This window comes from Ursus arctos, unplaced genomic scaffold (assembly GCF_023065955.2).
Source record: "Ursus arctos isolate Adak ecotype North America unplaced genomic scaffold, UrsArc2.0 scaffold_29, whole genome shotgun sequence".
Classification (NCBI taxonomy): Eukaryota; Metazoa; Chordata; class Mammalia; order Carnivora; family Ursidae; genus Ursus; species Ursus arctos.
In genome coordinates this window covers 13,824,842-13,845,591 of record NW_026622974.1, presented here as the reverse complement: position 1 = coordinate 13,845,591, position 20,750 = coordinate 13,824,842, and the positions used below count along the sequence as shown (strand labels likewise).

At 40.9% G+C, this 20,750-nt stretch overlaps 1 protein-coding gene across 1 annotated transcript in view; it reads right to left on the bottom strand.

Annotated features, from left to right (window-relative positions):
- The window catches only part of LRRC1 (leucine rich repeat containing 1), a 123,528-nt gene extending 115,352 nt beyond the window's left edge, over window positions 1-8,176 (bottom strand). Inside the window, exon 1 of the mRNA XM_026507218.4 lies at window positions 7,744-8,176. Coding sequence (XP_026363003.2) covers window positions 7,744-7,902 — 159 coding nt within the window. The 5' untranslated portion in view covers window positions 7,903-8,176. The remainder of the gene's footprint in view (window positions 1-7,743) is intronic.
- Between the last annotated feature and the right edge of the window lie 12,574 nt (window positions 8,177-20,750).

Genomic DNA, 20,750 nt, shown 5'->3' with positions numbered 1-20,750 from the left:
AGAGAAAGAAAATGGACATTCAGAAGTTTCTCCTATGCATTTACTAAGATCTGGCCCATGATCTCATCATCCCTCATAACTATCAGATGAAGCAGAGGACAAACATTTCTAGCCCTATGTTCTGGGTAGAATCCTAAAATAGGCAAACTTTCCCTAGACTTCTGTGAACAAAGAGAAAAGCCTGTAGCAGTCATTAGATCCCCATCTAAAAGAATCCAATGCCTGTTTGTTCCATAGCACAGCAAGATCATGGTTGAGATTTTTGTCATCATTGCTAAAAAATGTTTACCTTACTATTTCTGACCCTCTTGTATAAATATCAACGATGCTTTACCCCCAGAATGTCAAGTCGGTGGTATAGAGTCCTTTTTAAGGAAATCCCAAGTACCTACTTATTACGGTACAGAAATTACAAATTCTGGCAGAGAGGATAATGCAGCAGGAAGCTGTGAGGAAGGTTCGAGGTTCCCCCCTTTTCACTGGAAGAGGGGAGGAGGAACTCTGGAAACAAGCTTATTTTGCTATTTTATCAGTGTGCCTCAACTTTGTCAATTCTGGAAAAGTTTTATTAAATAAATAAGTTTTACTTCCCCTCAAAGATTTGAGCTATTAAAAAAAAAAAAGTAACTTCCAAGTAACTCTAGAATAATAAAAATTCTCCAAGTATTAGTCTTTCAAAGCATCAGCAGATGATGATGAAACTAACATTCATGGTACAGTACACACAGAGTACGCCTTCATATTACTCAGAAAAATAGAACCCCCAGGCTTGCCAGTGTTACTGTGGGTTCATTTTTATAAACTTGATGACCACATTTATCTGAAACCCAAAAATAACAATCTCTTGCCATCCAGAGCACATCTGGCTGTTCTTCTTTCCCCCGAGCCAATGCCCACATATAATGCTTGCCATGTCTTAGCAAGCAATTCGCAAGCTGAATGCAGACACATGCCACAATCGAGGAAAATGTGGAGGTAAATGCTTCTTACTTAGTGTTTCACAAGTATTAACGAAGTACCTCACCCAGTGTACTACTAGAAGGTGGCCCAGCAGAGAGAGCACTGGACCCAAGGGCAGGAAATGCCCAGTGTGAACATCATGGACAAAGCCGTCTCCCCTGTCGTCCCCCACAAGTGCTGTATCGTTTTCTCTGGCCTAGACTACCACACTAGGCTCCTGACTAGTCTCCCTGACTCTATACTCTGCCCTGGAATTATCTTTCTAAAACGAAGATCTAACCGTACTGCATCTCTGCTTACACACCGCCCATGGGCCTCCTCTACCTACGGACACAGTGCACCTTCTTAGCATAACGGTCAAGAGCTTTTCGTGATCCGACCCCCTCTCCAGTCACTCCCTACCACTCAGGTGCCACGCATTCTAGCCACCTGGAAAGGACTGGTTTCTCAACAGCTGACATGGTTTTTCCTTCCTTCCAGTCTAGCGTGAAATGTCACCACCTCTAAAGCCTTCCCTCAGCTCCTCAGAGAGTGTGAGACTCCTTAAGGCTGCCAAGAGCTTTCCGCACAGGCTCCCTCCTAAGCATCGACAGGCTGCCAGGCCTCCTTGCTCCCAGGTGGGTTCCCAGGTGGTAAATGCACACATAGAGCTGGAGCCGAATGCCAGATCCAGAACTGACCTTGACTACCTTCCCTAAACAAGATTCTTAAATAAGTCTCAATTCCTGCATTTGCAAAACTGAAATTATAATGGCTAAAGTGTGCTGTTATTCAAGTTAAGAGAAATAATTTATGTAGAGTACCTCACACAATCCTGGAGCTCAGTAAAATCTCAGTAAGTGGTGGCTAATATTCTACTTAATAGCTACCAGGTACTCACTCAGTGTTTCTTTTTTTTTTTTTTTTTTTTTTTAAAGATTTCATTTATTCATTTGACAGAGATAGAGACAGCCAGCGAGAGAGGGAACACAAGCAGAGGGAGCGGGAGAGGAAAAAGCAGGCCTCCAGCGGAGGAGCCTGATGTGGGGCTCGATCCCAGGACCCCGGGATCACGCCCTGAGCCGAAGGCAGACGCCCAACGACTGAGCCACCCAGGCGCCCCTCACTCAGTGTTTCTTAATCAGAGAGAGTCTACCCTCCACCAACCAAGGCAAATTACCACTTCTCTAGGTCTCAGTTTCCTTACCTACAAAAGGAGGGGGGGAATTGAGGGCAGGAGAGAAGTAGGAGAAGGGGGGCTGGACGAACACATAAGAGAATCACAAACAATTGGGCGCCTGGGAGGTTCAGTCAGTTAAGTGTCCGTCTGCCTTCAGCTCAGGTCATGATCTCAGGGTCCTGGAATACAGCCTCTCCCCAACCCCAACCCCAATAGGGCTCCCTGCTCCGTGGGGAGCCTGCTTCTCCCTCTCCCTCTGCCCTCCCTGCCCCCCCCCCGCTTTGTGCTCTCCTGCGTGCATGCTCTCTCTGTCAAATAAATAAATAAAATCTTTTATTTAAAAAGAGAGAGAGAGCATCACAAACAACTAAGTGCTAAACTGTGTAACAGGATATCTGAGAAATGAGAACGGTTTCCTTACCTTGACAAGTGCGTGGATCATCACTTTTAGGGGAAAGTCCTCTCTTGGGCTCCCTTCTTAAGCTTTGACTTAAGTTATTTCTGTTATACTGATATTTAAGGATGTCTAAACATAAAACTAGATATGTCCTCCCTGTGCTTTAGCTCTTATAAAACCATGAGGTGAACCAAGGTAAAAATCTGACAAAAACCAGTATGAAAGAACTGAACATTAATCTAACATGACAGGTGACAATGATGCAATTTTACAGTGATCGCATGGCTGCGCACAATGGTACAGCACTACCTCGGAGCAGGTTCCTCGCAGTTCCGCCTGCCTACGCCACCATGGGCTCTGTGACCCCGTCAGCTACCCATCACGCTTCTCTAACAAATGGCCATGAAACCTTTGTTCATGTAAGTTCCAGCGATCATCTGACCCAAACACATGATTTCTGCAATAAGCCCACATCTGTTCTTTCCCTCTTAGCTAGAGACAATTAAGGGAGTGCTCAAACACAGATTATGGCATTAGTAAAACCTTATGGCACTACTCATTTGTGACTTCATCTAGATATATGGAATCTATGATTTTTTAAATTATTACTGAAAAGAACATTAAAGTTTTAATTCTGATTTAAAAAAATAATTTACGAACCCCCAGGAAAATGTTTTCCAATCTCAGATAAAGAAACATTGTTTTACTTTTTTAAAAGTCTCTTGCTACAGTATCTACAAAGATCTTAGACATACCTGACTATAAGCGCTCTGCATGCATTAACTCTTTAGTCCTCAGAATGACCCTAAAAAATAGGCACTAAAATAATAAGTGAGGGAACAAGTCTTGAAGAAAGCATCCAAGTGATGGAGCAGCATTTGAGCTATCTGATTCCAGCACCCTTGGTCTCTGCTCCTTCAAGACCAGCCCAAAGAGCCTTGGTCCATGGACTTGTAGGCTAGGAAGAACAGCTGTCCCACCCATCAGAAATCGAACTGCAGGAGACAGACCTACACTGAAACATGGTAAACTTAAGACAAAAGGGACCTATTCCAAGTGGGAATGGATATGCTCTTAACAGATCACAGTTGGAGATGTTGAAGTCATAGTGAGAAATTATGTTTACAGTGCATAAAAATTATTTCAAAAAGAGAAGACAGTCAAAGGTTCCCAGCAGAGAAGAGATGGAGAAAAGACTGGTAAGACAAGACTACTGAATTCAGAATAACTTTTTGCCATGACTAGTTTCAATAGATCGGTGTACAGGAGATGTGAGACTGTAGGAAGGGGAATCACAATGGCTGAAAAACCAGGGCAGCCTACCCATGACATCACATGGGAAGACTCATTCATTCAACAAGCATGTGAGTGCCTACTGTATACCAGATACTGTCCTAGGTTCAGCCATGAACAAAAACATCGCTGTCCTCATGGAGCTGATGTTCTAGTTGGGGAGACAAAGAACAAGGAAGCAAGTATACAGTCTAGAATTAGGCAGTAATAGTGCTCTAAGGGCTGTGAAAAAATTAAGCAGGATATGAGAAAGAATGATGGGTGGGAGTATATATTTGAGATAAGATCATCTGGCAATCATCAAAAGGTCAACTGAATCCTCATTAAGAGTAGGTGACAAGATGAAGCTCAGTTTTATAAGCTGTCTGGGCTCAACAGCATTCATTCAAAATATTTGCTGACCATTAGACTAGGCTGTGTATTGCAGCCAGAGAGATCACAGTAAAACACACAGATGTGAAGGTATTCGACAATCCATGCACCTTGGATGCCTGAGGGGAAAACTGATGGTGTCAGAACCACTGAGGAGGTACAGAGTGGGGTGGAGGATCTTGAAGAAGACAAAACAGCTCCACCATATCAATGACCTTTAACTTCTGAAGTGGTTTCCAACTTGAAGCAACCAGAGACTATAAATCTAACCAGCTAGACAGTCCTGAAAAAAATCACTCCCAACTTGAATATTCTCTATCTTAGAGAAGGATAGATGTCAGAGCAGTGATAAGCTTAAGGTAAGAGAAAGAAGCCGAGGAAGAAGATTTGTATCAGACTTGGCTAAATTCATTGAACAGATAAAAGCTGTTTACTGAGCAGGACTCATTGGGTGCAGGCTTTGTGCTCACTCACAAGGATGAGCCAAAACACGCCAGCATCTCAAGGAGGTTAGAGTCAGATGGTCTCAATACACATGCCACAGAGATCTAGCCGGGAGGAAGTGGGAAGGAGAGGGTGGATGGGAATGGGATGGTGAGACTATCATCTATCTGGGGTCAGGCTAACAATGAAGGATGCAAGCCCTCCCTGCGGAACAGCAGCACTGAGAGGCTATCACAAGGTGGGTGGTCTGTTGAGGAGGGGGATGCACGTTCAGCAAAAGGTTAGGTCTGTTGAGGAGGGGGATGCACATTCAGCAAAAGTAACCATCAAGTTAACTGCGATGCCCCCTCTACCCCACACTCACCACATCTGTATTAATGTCATTTGTCTCCCCACAAAGCTGTGAATAGCTCCTAAGAATCATAACTTCTTTAATCTCTGTATTCCCACAATGACAAAGGATGAAGGATGCTCTTTGACAGAGCATCTTGGCCCTTTGACAGAGGCCAAGCTTGATGATGTGAGTAAAACAGGAGGGGCTAAATAACTGAGGTTTTAATGGATGTGAGAGGCTGAACAGGCCAGATTCCCACTAGGTGTCCAAAGCTGCTGAACAGGGGCGCGACCAGGGACTCCGCATCTAACCAGCTGGACAGCCTTGAAAAACTCACTTCAATTCCAAGTTTCAATATGCAAAATGAGGAAGTTGGAGCAAATTAGAGGTTACAAACCTTTCAGTGGAGAGGAGATGCTTTTCATCATCCTGAAGCCAGGACAGCGTGTGTATCTTTGCTTTTGGGGTAGGGGGTGCAGTCTTCCCCCTTGTCTGTGCTTCCAAACAAATTACATAGACAAGAACAGATCGCCAGCATGACCACCACCACAAGGACCTTGGAGGTCTGTCAGCAAAAGAGGCCCCCTGGTGATGGGACAGGTAGAGGGACAGAGGTTGGAGGAGGGGGCAGGGACAGCAGTGAACACTGCTAATGAGTAATACAGATCTCTGAGGTGAAACAACATTCTATACCTTTGAATGAAATATCTGTGCTTTCAAGGTGGTAGTTCAGGTCTGGCTCATACATATTGAGGCACCCAGACACAATAAGTAATGAAGAAACAGGTTTCCAACGACCTAGAAACCATAAAACTAATTTCAGAGCTGTAAGAGCAATAATTACCCATAAGGAAGACCACCTTTAGTCTCTGAAAAGCTTGTTTATTTACTATATCTACAGAGTGCTATCAGACTATTTTGAGCTTCTGAGAAGTTTCCAGTTAGGATCAGTAAGAATACCTAACACTTCCAAAACCCATAATTTCCCCTTACGAAGCTGAATTCTCCAACATTACAGGAAAACCCACAAACTTTGCAGAAGGGAGTGAAAAGCCAATCCAGTCAAAGGAAATGTTCCAGTTCTACTAAAATAAACAAACAAACAAAAATACCACAAGGAACACTGAAACATTTCTAGTTAAAATAACTTTTCAATCTTTAATAACTTCATTCTGACACATTTGAAAAGTATTAAATAACATAGTCTGTATTTCTGGCGATAGCGATGCCTAAAACTTACTTAAACAACTTAAGGCAGCAAGTGAGCTTATGACTTTCAAGTCACATTTAAGGAAGTTAAAGGCCAGACAAAGCCATGTGTTTGGAAATGCCTGCAAAATAATAAATGCCTGAGGGAACTGGATGGCTTTTCTGCTTCTAAGCTAAATAAAGCCTGGGGGGCTTTGCAAAGATCCTAGTGAGGATAATCTCCATGATTACATACAGCAAACCATCCAATCCCACATGAACCAAGGAAAGTTAATCCAAGAAGAATAACACTTGAAATATGAAGAAAAACACACTATTCTGCTTTTTAAAACACACGATCAAGGCTAAAGAACTATCAGGTCATTTTAACAAGCCAGAACATCTGACTAGTGTTTGTGTGACAGTGTCTCGGCCTTCTGTTAACTAAAGGACAAGAAAGATATCTGAGTTGCAACTCCAGGCCTCGGGTCCTCCCCGCAACTCCCAGCAGTCTAGTCTCCCTACTTCCTGCACACCTTTGGATTACTGCACACCGACTTCCTGCACACCCTTGGATTTGTGATACCTTCCTCTTCGAGGGTTACTCAAGCTAAGTTCCCGGCGCAAGCTCCAAGGTTAAAAGTTCGCAGTCGCAGACCCTCCATTAAAGCTCAATCAGCATCTGTCGCTTAACAAGTTCAGCCTCAGCAGATATTAATTTACGTAAACAACTCTGAAGAGGTAAGGCACCACTGCAAGGGCAGAAGTCAGCAGGCTGAATGTACCCGCTCCGGGAGAGGCGGCTGCAAGACTGGCCCGTCAGGCACAGCCTCTGCTGACGTTCACAGCGGCTCCCTCCACGCAACAGGTCCACGCACGCAGTGCCCCAGCAGCGGGCACCTGCCCACAGCTCCCATGGCATAGTTCTCCTCCTGTCCGATCTCCTACCCACTACCAATTCCCGACCGGTCCCGGAGCCTAGGACCCGCCAGCCAAACTACAGCACTTGCAAGCACTGCCCACCAGCGATAAGGCCCAGGGCACATTCCTCGGAAGATGCCGAGATAGTGCGGCTCTCCTGAGCGCTGCCCACCTCCTCCGGACCGGCCGGAGCCAACCGGGAAGCGCGCCCTGGCCAGTGATAGGGGAATGCAGCGCAGGGAAACTGTCCAGGGAGCGGATGCCACGCTCTGTCCTTTCACCCGGGAACAGCCCGAGCCACCTGGCTCCTCACCTGCCTGGGTACAAGCACCAGCTGTTAGTACTTAGACGTGTTATCTAAACTACTTAGAACCAGAACGTTTCCCTAGTCGCACAAGCTCTAGTGACTACCTGGAAAACAGCAAGTCGCTCGCTTTGTACAAAATGACAAGGAACTTTTAACGCGGACGGGGCGGGGGGGGGGGGTGCGGTAAGGGAGGAAGAGCAGGTGAACACAGGTAGTGGTGGTTCTGTGGGACCTGCGGACCGGATCCGGAGGTGGAAGGGGGTAGACTGGGGAAGAGAGGAGTCGGCGGGAGAGAGGAGGGAAAGAGGGCTGGCCAGGCTCGTCTGTGTTCTCCCGAAGACGGCGCGCAGGTGAGGCCGGACACTCACCTCGGGCAGCTCGCGGAGCTGGTTGGCGTCCAGCAGCAGCTCCTCCAGGCTACGGGCGTAGCGGTAGATCTCCTCGGGGACGTAGACCAGCGAGCAGTGGCGCTTGTCGATGGTCTCCACATGACGGTTGCACCGCCACAGGGGGATGCAGTGGAACATCGCCGCCCCCGCCGCCGGGTCCCGAGCCGAGCCGCGGAGACCCGGGCTCTGAGCCCGCTCCGCCCGGCGGCTCCGCTCCGCCCGCTGCCCACTCCGCACTCGTTGGCTTCCGTGCTCGCTAGCTCCTCGCGCCGGGGTTCGCGGTCCCAAACACTCCCAGGAACCTCGGGCGGGAGCCCCAGCCGCGTCCCAGCGCCCCCGCCCGCCAGCCGGTGCGTCTCCTCCCACCCTCCAGTCGCGCTGCCGGGGCCGCTACTGCCGCGCGGAGCTTCCTACTCGCGGCCGCCGCGCGACTGAGCATGCGCGCCACTGGGCGCGCGCGAGGGCGTTTCCCGGCCCGGGGGATGCTCCGCTCCGGGTTTTCCTGGAGACCTGGAGACAGAGAGGGGTCGAAACCTGCGGGCCGGGCGCAGCCTGTCCCCCTACTCAGGCTGGGACTCGGGGAGCGTCCGGCCCTCCGACGAAGCCTGACTGCAATGGAGTTTGGGGTAAATTGAAGCAGAAGAGAGGCGGCCTGAGGGGAGCAGAACAACTTTGATTTTTAGTTATTTAACTCGCTCTCGTCTCCTCGCTCCCCTTCCCCAAAACAACTTTCTCTTCCGGGGTCAGGCAGGACCGCCCCCGAAGCGTACCTTGCGCGCCGTGGGCGCCCAGAGCTACGAGATTCGGTGTGATTTTGAGGTGCCCTGCCCGCCAGCAACCCCAGAAGTGAGCGGGCTGCCCTCAGCCGCGCGCCACGCCGGGGCCCCGACCGTGCCCTCTGGTCCGCGGGCACCGCCTGCAGGCTGTGTAACCTGGGCGCACATCTTCAGGAATCATTGTTTATACACAGAGTAATAGGAAGTCCCTCTCCCCATACCATCAAAAGCATAGGAGTCAGAGTCTGTAAGATTATCACTGGCGTGGATGCACCGCATCAGGAGTCCAAACGCAAAAAACGAGGTAGCAAAGGTGAGTTTCCGAGCTCGTTCTAGCCCGACCAGATGTTGGCCCCTGGCGACTATTTTGGGCTAGTGAGAAGAGAGGAGTGGGGGAGGTGGGGCAGACTGGCTGGGGGCTGCCAGGGCAGCATCCTCCCTCCAGTTCCTGCGTTTCTGCACCAACACGCAGTATCTTGCAAAGGGAGATTGTAGCCCAAGAAGGATTAGCTGGGGAGGAATCAGGAGGTTCGCTACTGGGTAATAAACGACGGTTCATTCCTTTACCCCTGGTTGGTTCCTACAAACTAGGACCAGAACCCAGGACTTCTCTTCTCCCTCTCTCCAGAAAACCAACTGGCTCCTTTACAAAGGGCTGCGGACCAGATCAAAGTCAGTCACATTGATGGATTGTCTTTTCGGTGGTCCTACTGTCACTCTCTCCCAGCTGCCCCCTAGTTCTCACACCTTTCCCTTCAAGATTACACCTGTGGCCTCTGCCAAGACACCATGGGCTCTGGCACCCCAAACTGCCAAAGCTGAAATCTGGAGCCACCCAATCCACTTTTCTGTAGAAGACTGAAAGCTGAGCATGGTTAGTGACCAAGGGAATTTTTGGTCTGAAACTAGTTTATACAAGGCATACGTGTCTACACAGACTCCCAGTTCCAACTGTGTGCAGGACAGTTTCCCACGGGGTTAGCGAGGAGGAGGACACTTCATCATTTCAGCTCTGGGAGGAGGGCTCCTTTCTCCCCCATCAGTGAGGATGGATCTGAGTACCACTTTGGTTTTGAGCCCAGAATTATCACCTTAACTTTCTAATTCCGGTCAATCCCTAAACTCCATTGCCAGACCCACTCTACTCTCTCTTTCCTTTGTCCTGGTGTGACTTCTACATTCTCACAGAAGAAAGGCTACCTCGACTTTGAACCTTAGCCACTCTTCCACCGTTCTCACATTCCAGAAACCTATTTTGTGCCACTTTTAGTGGAAAACTGTAGTTTCTGATTTGAGTCTGGAATGGTAAACAAGTCACAGACTTGTCTTTGCAAGTTTTCTAACTGCTTTAAAAAAACAACAAAAATAAAGAAGGCCTGGCTCCTTCATCCTAATCTGTGACTTCCAGAGATTACCACACTTGGTTATTTTAATAAACACCAAATATGTTTTAAAGATATAGCTGGTCTCTTAAAAAATTCAAACCTCAATTAGTATTCCCCGGGTGTGTCTCTATGACACTTATACTTGCGTTATGATTATTTTTGTATCACCTTAATCCTAAGGAGATTGTGACCTCTTGGACAACAGGTAGTGTCTCATCTCATAGATCCCTACAGCGACCACAATGCCACACGCACATTAAATGATCAGCAAACTTCTGTTAACTCTGCGAAATCAAGGGCAGAATTCTTGACTTTCTTTGTCACCAAGGATCTACCTAGAATTTGTCTTTTTTTTTTTTTTGTCTTTTTTTTTTAATCCACTGACTATAGCACAGCTAATATGCTTTGAAATTCTCCAGCTTTGGGACTCTCAGAAGATGTTATTGTTAGGCCTGCCTCTTGGTTTGTTTTTGTTTTTGATTAAGAGAATTTTTTTTCATTTCATTTTATTTTTTTCATCATGATATGTACTCTTTAATCCCCATCCCCTATTTCTCCCATCCCTCCCTCCCCTCTGGTAACCATCAGTAGATAAGACCATGTTTCTTGGTTTGTCTCTTTTTTTTACTTTGCTCATTTGTTTTGTTTGTTAAATTCCACAGATGATTAAAATCATCTGGTATTTGTCTTTCTCTGACTTATTTCACATAGCATTGTGTTGTCTAGCTCTATCCATGTTGTTACAAATGGCAAGGTTTTATTCTTTTTCATGACTGAATAATATTCCATGATGTGTATATACACCACATCTTCTTTATCCATTCATCTATTGATGGACACTTGGGCTGCTTCCATAGTTTGGCTATTGTAAATAATGCTGCTATAAACATAGGAGTGCTTATATCCCTTTGAATTAATGCTTTTGTATTTTTTGAGCAAATACCCAGTAGCAAAATTCCTGGATCATAGGGTAGTTATATTTTTAACTTTTTGAGGAGCCTCCATACTGTTTTTCATAGTGGCTGCACCAGTTTGCATTCCCACTAACTGTGCAAGAAGCTTCCTTTTTCTCCATATTCTTACCAACAATTGTTTTTTCCTGTGTTTTTTATTTTAGCCATTCTGACAGGTGTGGGGTGATACCTCCTTGTAGTTTTGATTTGCGTTTCTCTGATGGTAAGTGATGAACATCTTTTCATGTGTCTGTTGGTCATCTGTATGTCTTCTTTGGAGAATGTCTATCCATGTCTTCTGCCCATTTGTTAATTAGATTGTGTTTTTGGGTATTGAGTTATATCAGTTCTTTATATATTTTGGATACCAACCCTTTATTGGATATGTCATTTGCAAATATCTCATTCCATAGGTTGCCTTTTACTTTTGTTGATTGTTTCCCTCACTGTCCAGAAGCTTTGTATTTTGATGAAGGCCCAATAGTTTATTTTTGCTTTTACTTCCCTTGCCTCACATGTATAGAAAGATGTTGCTCTGGCTGATGTCAGAGAGATTACTGCCTGTGCTCTCTTCAAGGATTTTTTATGGTTGCAGGTCTCACATTTAGGTCTTTAATCCATATTTATTTTTGTGTATGGCTAAAGAAAGTGATCCAGTTTCATCCTTAATTATCTGGCTGACCAGTTTTCCCAGTACCATTTGTGGAAGAGACTTTTTCCCATTGTATATTCATTCCTCCTTTGTTGAAGAGTAATTGATCATATAATTATGGGTTTATTTCTGCACTCGCTATTCTATTCTGTTGATCTATGTATCTGTTTTTGTGCCTGTCCCATACTGTTATAATTACTACTGCTTTGTAATATAACTTGAAATCTGGAATTGTGATACCTCCAGCCTTGATCTTTCTCAAGACTGCTTTGGCTTTTCAAGGTCTTTTGTGGTTCCATACAAATTTTAGGATTGTTTGCACTAGTTCTGTAAAAAATGCTCTTGGTACTTTGATGGGGATTGCATTAAATTTGTAGATTGCTTTGTGTAGTATAGACATTTTAACAACATTTGTTCTTCCAATCCATGAGCATAGAAGGTTCTTCTTTATATTGTCATCAGTGTTTTATAGTTTTCAGAGTACAGGTTTTTCACCTTTTTGGTTAAGTTTATTCCTAGATATTTTATTGTTTGGGGAGCAATTGTAAGTAGGTATTGTTTTCTTACTTTCACTTTTTTTTTTTTTTTTTTTTTTTTTTTTATTTAAGTAGGCTCTATGCCCAGCACGGAGCTCAATGTGAGGCTTGAACTCACGATCCTGGGATCAAGACCTGAGCTGAGAGGCAGATGTGGGGGTGCCTGGGTGACTCAGTCAGTTAAACATCTGCATTTGGCTCAGATCATGATCCTGGAGTACAAGGATTGAGCCCCTCATGGAGCCCTGCATCAAGCCCCACATTAGACTCCCTACTCAGTGGGAAGTCTGCTCCTCCCCCTCTCATGCTCTCTCTCTCTCACTCTCTCAAATAAATAAATAAATAAATAAAATCTTAAAAAAAAAAAAAGAGAGTCGGATGCATAACTGATTGAGCCACCCATGCACCCCTCTTAATTTCACTTTCTGCTGCTTCATTATTAGTGTGTAGGAATGCAACAGATTTCTGTACATTGATTTTATATCCCATGACTTTACTGAATTCATTTGTCAGTTCTAATAGTTTTTTGGTGGAGTCTTTAGGGTTTCCTATATACAATGCTGCCTAGAATTTGAAACATTAGTCTGGTAAGAGAGAAAAAAATGAAAACACCTTGTGAATTGAAGAATAGGGAACCAATTCTTTATCCTGAAGAGTTTTAGGCTTTCCTTGTTGATATAATTTCTAGTGTTGTTCCCCATATACAAATATCTTGATTGTATTGGTTGTTGCATGTGTGTACACATTTATTTAGGTCATCAAACTATACATTTAAAATGGGAACTTTTATTATATAAAATTATTAATAAAAGAAGTTTTTAAAAGTTAATAAATAATATACAGGTAAATGTATTTAAGAGGCAGTCATAAATTACTTCTAGGACTAGGAATCATGTCGTGTTATTTATTTAATGCCCACTGTTGTGCCAGGCACTAGCTTAATTTTCTGGGGAAATAAAAAGGAATAATACAGAGCTTTCAGTCTTACTGAAAGAAAAGCAGTTATCTAGGGAATTATAGCAATCATAGTACAATTTTTTCCCTTAATCTAGGGAGTCTCATCTTTGTCCTATAAAAAGTTACTTGGGATGCCTGGGTGGCTCAGTCAGTTAAGTGTCTGCCTTCTGCTTGGGTCCTGATCCCAGGGTCCTCGGATCAAGTCCTGCATTGGGCTCCTTGCTCAGCAGGGAGCCTGCTTCTCCCTCTGCCTACAGCTCCCACTTGTTATGCTCTTGCTCTTGCTGTCTCTCTTGCAAATGTATAAATAAAATCTTTAAAAGAAATTAAAATAAATTTAAAAATTAAAAAGTTACTTGAGTGGCCCTCCAAGTTATTTATATACAAGTCAGATAAGCAAATTAAATCTTATTATATGCAATGCTGGACTCTAGGAAGAAATTTGCAATAGAATCCCAAAGCCCTCTGGGAGAGGAAGCATTCACACCCTAACCTCTGTTTCTTCAAATTTGAATTTAAGGACATTTTTAGAGATTATATATCCCTGCTATAAGAGAAGGACACCCAAACCATTCAAAAAAACATGAGAACCTATACAATCTCATGGGTAAATCAGTTTAGAATTCAACAATCTATGTAATCAGAAGTAAAGATGCCACTCTAAGATTTCTCTGATTTCCTCTTGCTACCAAATTAAAATACCATCCCCCCCCATCCCTGGCTTTTTGCTTGGAATGTGTAGCCCATTTACATTTAATATAATTACCAGTTGACACTTGAACAATGCAGGGGTTAAGGGCACTGACCCCTGCACAGTAAAATATTCCTGAGTAACTTATGACTCCCCAATATCTTCTAATAGCCTACTGTTGACCAGAAGCCATATGGATAAACGTTTAACACGGAGTTTGTATATGTATTATATGCTGTATTCTTACAGTAAAGTAAGCTAGAGAAAAAAACATGTTTTTAAGGAAATCATATGGAACAGGAAATACATTTATAGTACAATGCTGTAAAAAATCTACATATAAGTGGACTCACACAGTTCAAACCCATGTTGTTCGAGGGTCAACTGTACTGCTATGGTTGGATTTAAGTCTACTATGTTTTATTTGCTTTCTGTCTGTACCATCTGATTTTTCATCCTCTGTTCTTCCTTTTCCACCATCTTTTGAATAAATAAATGATTGTATTTTGTCTATAGACTTTATAGTTGTAGTGCTGCTCGAGGGATTACAATATACATCCTTAAATTTTCACAGTTTACCATGTATATACCAAAAGATGTAAAACATAAGACTCTTGCAATTATCTAGGTCCATTTGCCACCTCTCTGCTCCTTTATGTTTTAGCTTTTATGTGTATTACATTTACCTATGTTATAAGCTCTATCTACAATAGAATTTTATAATTTTTTAAATAACCATATGTATTTTAAAGAAATAAGAAAAAAATAGACTCTTACATTCACTCATATGTTTACTATTTCCAATGTTCTTTATTCCTACCTGACCTCATTTCTCTCACCTTTCAGTGAAAGTCTGTTGGCAGAAGATTCTCTTAGTGTTATTATGAAATATCTTTATTTCACCCTAATTCCTTCCTTAAGAACAGCTTAGATGAAATCAAACTTCAAACTCTTATGTCTTAGTCTCTTCAGGCTGCTATAACAAAAATACCATATACTGGGTAACTTATAAGCATCAGAAATGTATTTCTTACACTTCTGGAGGCTGGAAGTCCACAATCAATGCACCACTAGATTTGGTGTCACATGAAGACCTGCTTCCTGGTTTATAGATGTTTTTCTTTTCAGTATGTCTCCACACATTAGAAAAGGATGAAGGAGCTTCTGGGCTCCCTTTATAAGGACATTAATCCCTTTCATGATGGCTTCACTCATATGATCTAATCACCTTCCAGAGGCCCTACTTCCACATCGGGGACTACATTTCAACAATATAAATTTGAAGCAGGACACATATTTGGCCTATAGCATCTTATTATCTCTGTGGTGCATGGCAGCTGAAATTTTGTATTCAGTTATTTTCTTGTTAATGGTGCTGCTTCAAACAGAGCTACACATGCATAGTTAAGGGGTCATAGGTGGAGTTTATATGCAGAATTTGGAGCTTCTATTCTCACTCAGTCCCTTCCGAGGTTTCCCTCTTTCACTTCCCAGCTGCCGTGGTCACTCCAACTCTGATCTATCACAAGTCAGTCAGATTTGCTATGAACATTGCCTGTTTTAATTTAGTCTTTAAATTTTAGTGGTTTTATGTAATGTAGTGTCTATGCTTGCCAAAGCCATAAAAACAGAAAACTCACACCATGGTATTTCCTTCTTCCAAGTGTACAGTCCCCTTCAGTTCCTGCTTGCCTTTGGTCACTCTCTAGTACCTTCAGATGGTTTTGTGTTTGTTTTTTTTTAATATTTTGTCTAGCATTATAATTGTTATCTATGGGAAAGTTAGTCTGATAGTAACCACTCAGTCATTACTGAAAGAAAAACGCTATTCATTGCTTTTTATTAATTATAATTGTTTATTTATTCAGCTTCACAGATTGTAATAATATGTGGAAAATCCAAAATTTCATATTACATAGATTTTAATCTACTCCTCCATTCAGAGAAGTTACAAATGAGCAGCTTGAATTTCATGTGCTTTTCTGTTTTTCTCAGTCTCCTAATAAATGTGCTAATGATGAGTCAAATATTGAACAACATTTTGCCTTGGTGGAAATGGGCCAGACACTAATCCCCCTGTCATGCGGGGTGGCATAAAGAACTCATAATTTTGCATCAAATATTTGCATCTGCCACTATTAGGGATTAGATCATAAGTGAATCATATTAACTCCGATATCCATTTCTTTATTTCTACAAAAGACGTGAAAACTGCCACCTTCAAGAAGTTCTTGAGAAGACTGAATTAATGTAGTGGAAAGAGCTTTCTGTACTGCAAAAAACTACACATTAGGTATTAGTCATTGCCAATACCCTTTTCTCAGTTACCAGCTTGAAAGAAGGCCTACCATGTGAGTACTCTATTTGGGAAAACTATATGGTGGATTAGTAGAAATGAGACTGTGAAAGTATTTCAACATGAATGAGAGTACACCAGGGGAGCCCAAGCAAAACAAGCACCTGCCACTGAATCCATCCTGTTCCCAGCCTCTGCTTCATAGCCTCTTTCTCCAATAAAACTGAAAACTTGAGGGCTGAAGCATAGAGGAGGCTTACAAGCAGTCTTTCCTCAGGTTGTGGCAGTGCTTTACATTTGTGTAATGTTTTACAGTTCAAATGAACTATCAACATACATCATCTCAATTGATCAAAATGCATCCTGTAGTCATTTAAATAAACACAGATGCCTCATTTGTTTTCCACCTTGATTTACAAAGGATTTTAGAAGATCGTACAGATCAATCTTATCTTAGATCACCTTTATTTTATAGTTAACGGTTCTTACAATGTAAATTAAATCAATATGGACACTAAGTTTTCATCGAAGGCCAAGAACTACTTTATGAATATTAGAGAAAAAGATATCAACCAACAGAAGTGTGCCCTTTCTACTGAGCAGTGCCATTCAGACAATTCAAATACCACTACTAATAATTAACTAAAATAAAGCTAAAGAATGTCATGTCTCTCCAGTTAAAATTCCATCCATAAAATTGAATTCTGAGAGGTGCAAATGATATCTCATTGTGGTTTTGATTTGTATTTCCCTGATGGTTAGTGATGTTGAACCCCTTTTCCTGTACCTGATGACCATTTGGATGTATTCTATAGTAAAATGTCTATTCAGTTCTCTGCCTGTTTTTTAATCAGATTGTTTGCTTTTTTATTATTGAGTTGTACATGTTCTTTATATATTTTGGATATTAATCCCTTATTGAACAGTGAGTAGCTTCTCCCATTCAGTAGGTTGCCTTTTGTTTTGTTGATGGTTTTCTTCACTGTGCAAAAGCTTTTTATTTTGGTGTAGTCCCAATAGTTTATCTTTGCTTTTGTTTCCCTTGCCTCAGGAGACATATCTAGAAAAATAATGCTAAAGGTCAATGTCAAAGAAATTACCGCTTATGTCTTTTTCTAGTTTTATGGTTTCACGTCTCACATTTAGATCTTTAATCCATTTTGAGTTTATTTTTGTGTATAGTATATGATAGTGGTCCAGTTTCATTCTTTTGCATATTGTTATCCCATTTTTCCAGCACCATTTCTTGAAGAGACTGTCCTTCCCCCATTGTATATTCTAGATTCCTTTGTTGTAATTTAATTGAGCTTATATGCTTGGGTTTTTTTCTGGGCCCTCTGTTCTAATAATCTATGTGCCTGTTCTTATGCCAATACTGTATTATTTTGATTACTATAGCTGTGTAACATAGTTTGAAGCAGGAAGTTTGATGCCTCCAGCTTTGTTCTTCTTTCTCAAGATTGCTTTGGCCATTTGGAGCCTTTGGCGGTTCCATACATATTTTAGGATTGTTTGTTCTATTTCTGTGAAAAATACCATTGGAATTTTGGAATATTAGGATTGCACTGAATCTGTAGATTACTTTGGTTAGTTTAGACATTTTAATATTAATTCTTTTAATCCGTAAACAGAGACTATCTTTCCTTTATTTGCGTCTTCTTAAATTTCATCAGTGTCTTATAGTTTTCAGTGTATGGATCTTTCACCACCTTGGTTAAATTTATTTTATTCTTTTTGTTGCAATTGTAAATGGGATTGTTTTCTTAATTTCTCTTCATGATAGTTATTAATGTATAGAAACACAAGTAATTCAGTCCATTGATTTTGTATCCTGCAACTTTACCGAATTTGTTAATAATTCTAAGCTTTTTTATGGAATCATTGGGATTTTCTATGTATAGAATTGTGTCATTTGCAAATAGAGACAATTTTACATCTTTTCTGATTTGGATGCTTTTATATTATTATTACTATTATTATTATTACTAATTATTTATGTGGTAGCTCTGACTAGATCTTTTGGTACTATGTTGAATAAAAGTGGCAAGAGTGGCCATTCTGGTTTTGTTCCTGATCTTAATGGAGAAGCTTTCAGTTTTTTACCATTGAGCTTCTGTGGGCTTATTATATATGGACTTTATTATGTTGAGGTATGTGCCCCCTATACCCAGTTTGTCAAGCACTTTTATCATGAATGGATATGGAATTTTGTCAAATGCTTTTTCTGCATCTATTGAGATGATTACACGACTTTTTATCCTTCATTTTGTTAATGTGGTGTATCACATTGATTTTGAGTATTGAACCATCCTTACATCCCTAGAATAAATTCCTCTTGATCATTGTGTATTGTTGAATTTGGCTTACTAATATTTCATTGAGGATTTTTGCCTCTGTGTTCATAAGGGATATTGACCTGTAATTTCCTTTTCTTGTGGTGTCCTTATCTGGTTTTGGTAGCAGGGTAATGTTGGCCTCATAAAGTGAATTTGGAAGTGTTCCCTCTTCTATTTTTTTGGACGAGATTGAGAAGGATTGGTAGTAATTCTTCATTAATTGTTTGGTAGAATCCACCACTGAAGCAGTCTAGCTCTGGACTTTTTTGTTTTTGTTGGAAGGTTTTTGATGATTGATGCAATCTCCTTACTAGTATTTGGCCTTTCCGGATTTTCTATTTCCTCATGATTCAGTCTTGGTAGATTGTGTGTTCCTAGGAATTTATCCATTCCTTCTAAGTTGTCCAATTTGTTGACATATAATTGTTCATAATAGTCTCTTAAGATCCTTTTAATTTTTATATTAGCTGCAATGTCTCCTCTTTCATTAATAATTATATTTATTTGATTCCTCTTTCTTTTTTTCCTGGTAAGTCTAGCTAAAGATTTGTCTATTTTGTTTATCTTTTCAAAAAGCCAGCTCTTGGAGCGCCTCAGTGGCTCAGTCAGTTAAACATCCAACTTTTGATTTTGGCTCAGGTCATGATCTCAGGGTTGAGTGGAGAACGCCACACTCAGCAGGGAGTCTGCTTCTCTCGTTCTCCCTCTCCTTCTGCTCCTCTCCTTGCTCATGCACATACTCTCTCTCATAAATAAATAAATAAATAAATAGATAAATAAATAAATAAATTTTAAAAGCCAGCTCTTAGTTTCATTCATCTTTTCTATTGTATTTTTAGTCTTTATTTCTTTTATTTCCACTCTGATCTTTATTATTTTCTTCCATCTACTAACTTGGGGTTTTCTTTTTCTAGTTCCTTGAGATATAAATTTAGGTTGAGATCTTTTATTTTTCATAATGTAGGCATTTATTACTATAAACTTCCTTCAAAGAACTGCTTCTGCTGGATCATATGTTTTTGTATACTTCCATTTTTACTTGTCTCAAGTAATTTTTTATTTTCTTTTGATTTCTTCTTTCACTCATTATATGTTGAGTAGCATGTTTTTTAATCTCCACATGTTTGTGAATTTTTGTTTTCTTTTTGTAATTGATTTCTAATGCCATCCCATTGCGGTCAGAAAGGATGCTGCTATGATTTCAATCTTCTTAAATGTATACTTGTTTTATGGTTTAACATATGATCAAAACTGGAGAATATTCCTATTCACTTGAGAAGAATATATATTCTGCTACTGTTGGATGAAATGTTCTGTAAATATCTGTTAAGTCGATCTGATCTAACATGTAGTTCGAGTCCAGTGTTTTCTTATTGTCTGGATGATCTATCAATTGTTAAATGTATTGAAGTACTCTATTATTATTTTGCTGTCTATTTCTTTCTTCAGATCTTTATCTAGATCTCTCTTCAGATTTGCTTCACATATTTAGGTGCCCTTATGCTGGGTTCATAAATATTTACAACTGTTATATCATCGTGTTAGATTGACCCCTTTATCATTATGTAATAACTTTCTTTGTCTCTTATTACAGTCTTTGGCTTAAAGTCTGTTTTGTCTGATTTAAGTACGGCTATCTCTTCTTTTTTTTTGGTTTCCATTTGAGTGTAATATCTTTTTCCATCCTTTCATTTTCAGTTTGCATGTGTCTTTGAAGTTGAAGCAAGTCTCTTTTAGGCAGCATATGGTTGGGTCTTGTTTTTTTATTCATACAGCCACTTTATGGCTTTTCATTAGAAAATTTAGTCCATTTACATTTAAAGTAATTGTTGATAGATATGGACTTACTATTACCATTTTGTTAATTATTTTCTAGCTGTTGAGTAATTCCTTTGTTCCTTTCCTCTTGTTCTCCTTCTTTGTGAATTGGTTATTTTCTGTAGTGATATGCTTAGATTCCTTTCTCTATCTTTTGTGTAACTGCTATAGGTTTTTGCTTTGTGGTTATCATAGGCTTACATAAAAGCATCTTATATTCATAATCGTCTATTTTTAGATGATAACAACTTAACTTCAAACACATTCTAAAGCTTCACATTTTGACTCTCCATTGCCCAGATTTTTTTGTGTTTGGTGTCAAAATACAGGCCTTTTTATCTTGTGTATCCTTTAACAAATTATTGTAGCTATCGTTATTTTTAATACTTTTGTCTTTTAACCTTCACACTAGATTTATAAGTGATTAACTACTATCTTTACAATATTGGAGTATTTTAAATTTAACTATATGTTTATCTTTACCAGGGGGAATTATACTTTCACATGTTTTCCTCCTACTGATTAGTACTCTTTCATTTCAGCTTAAGGAAGACTCTAACATTTCTCATAAGGCTGGTCTAATGGT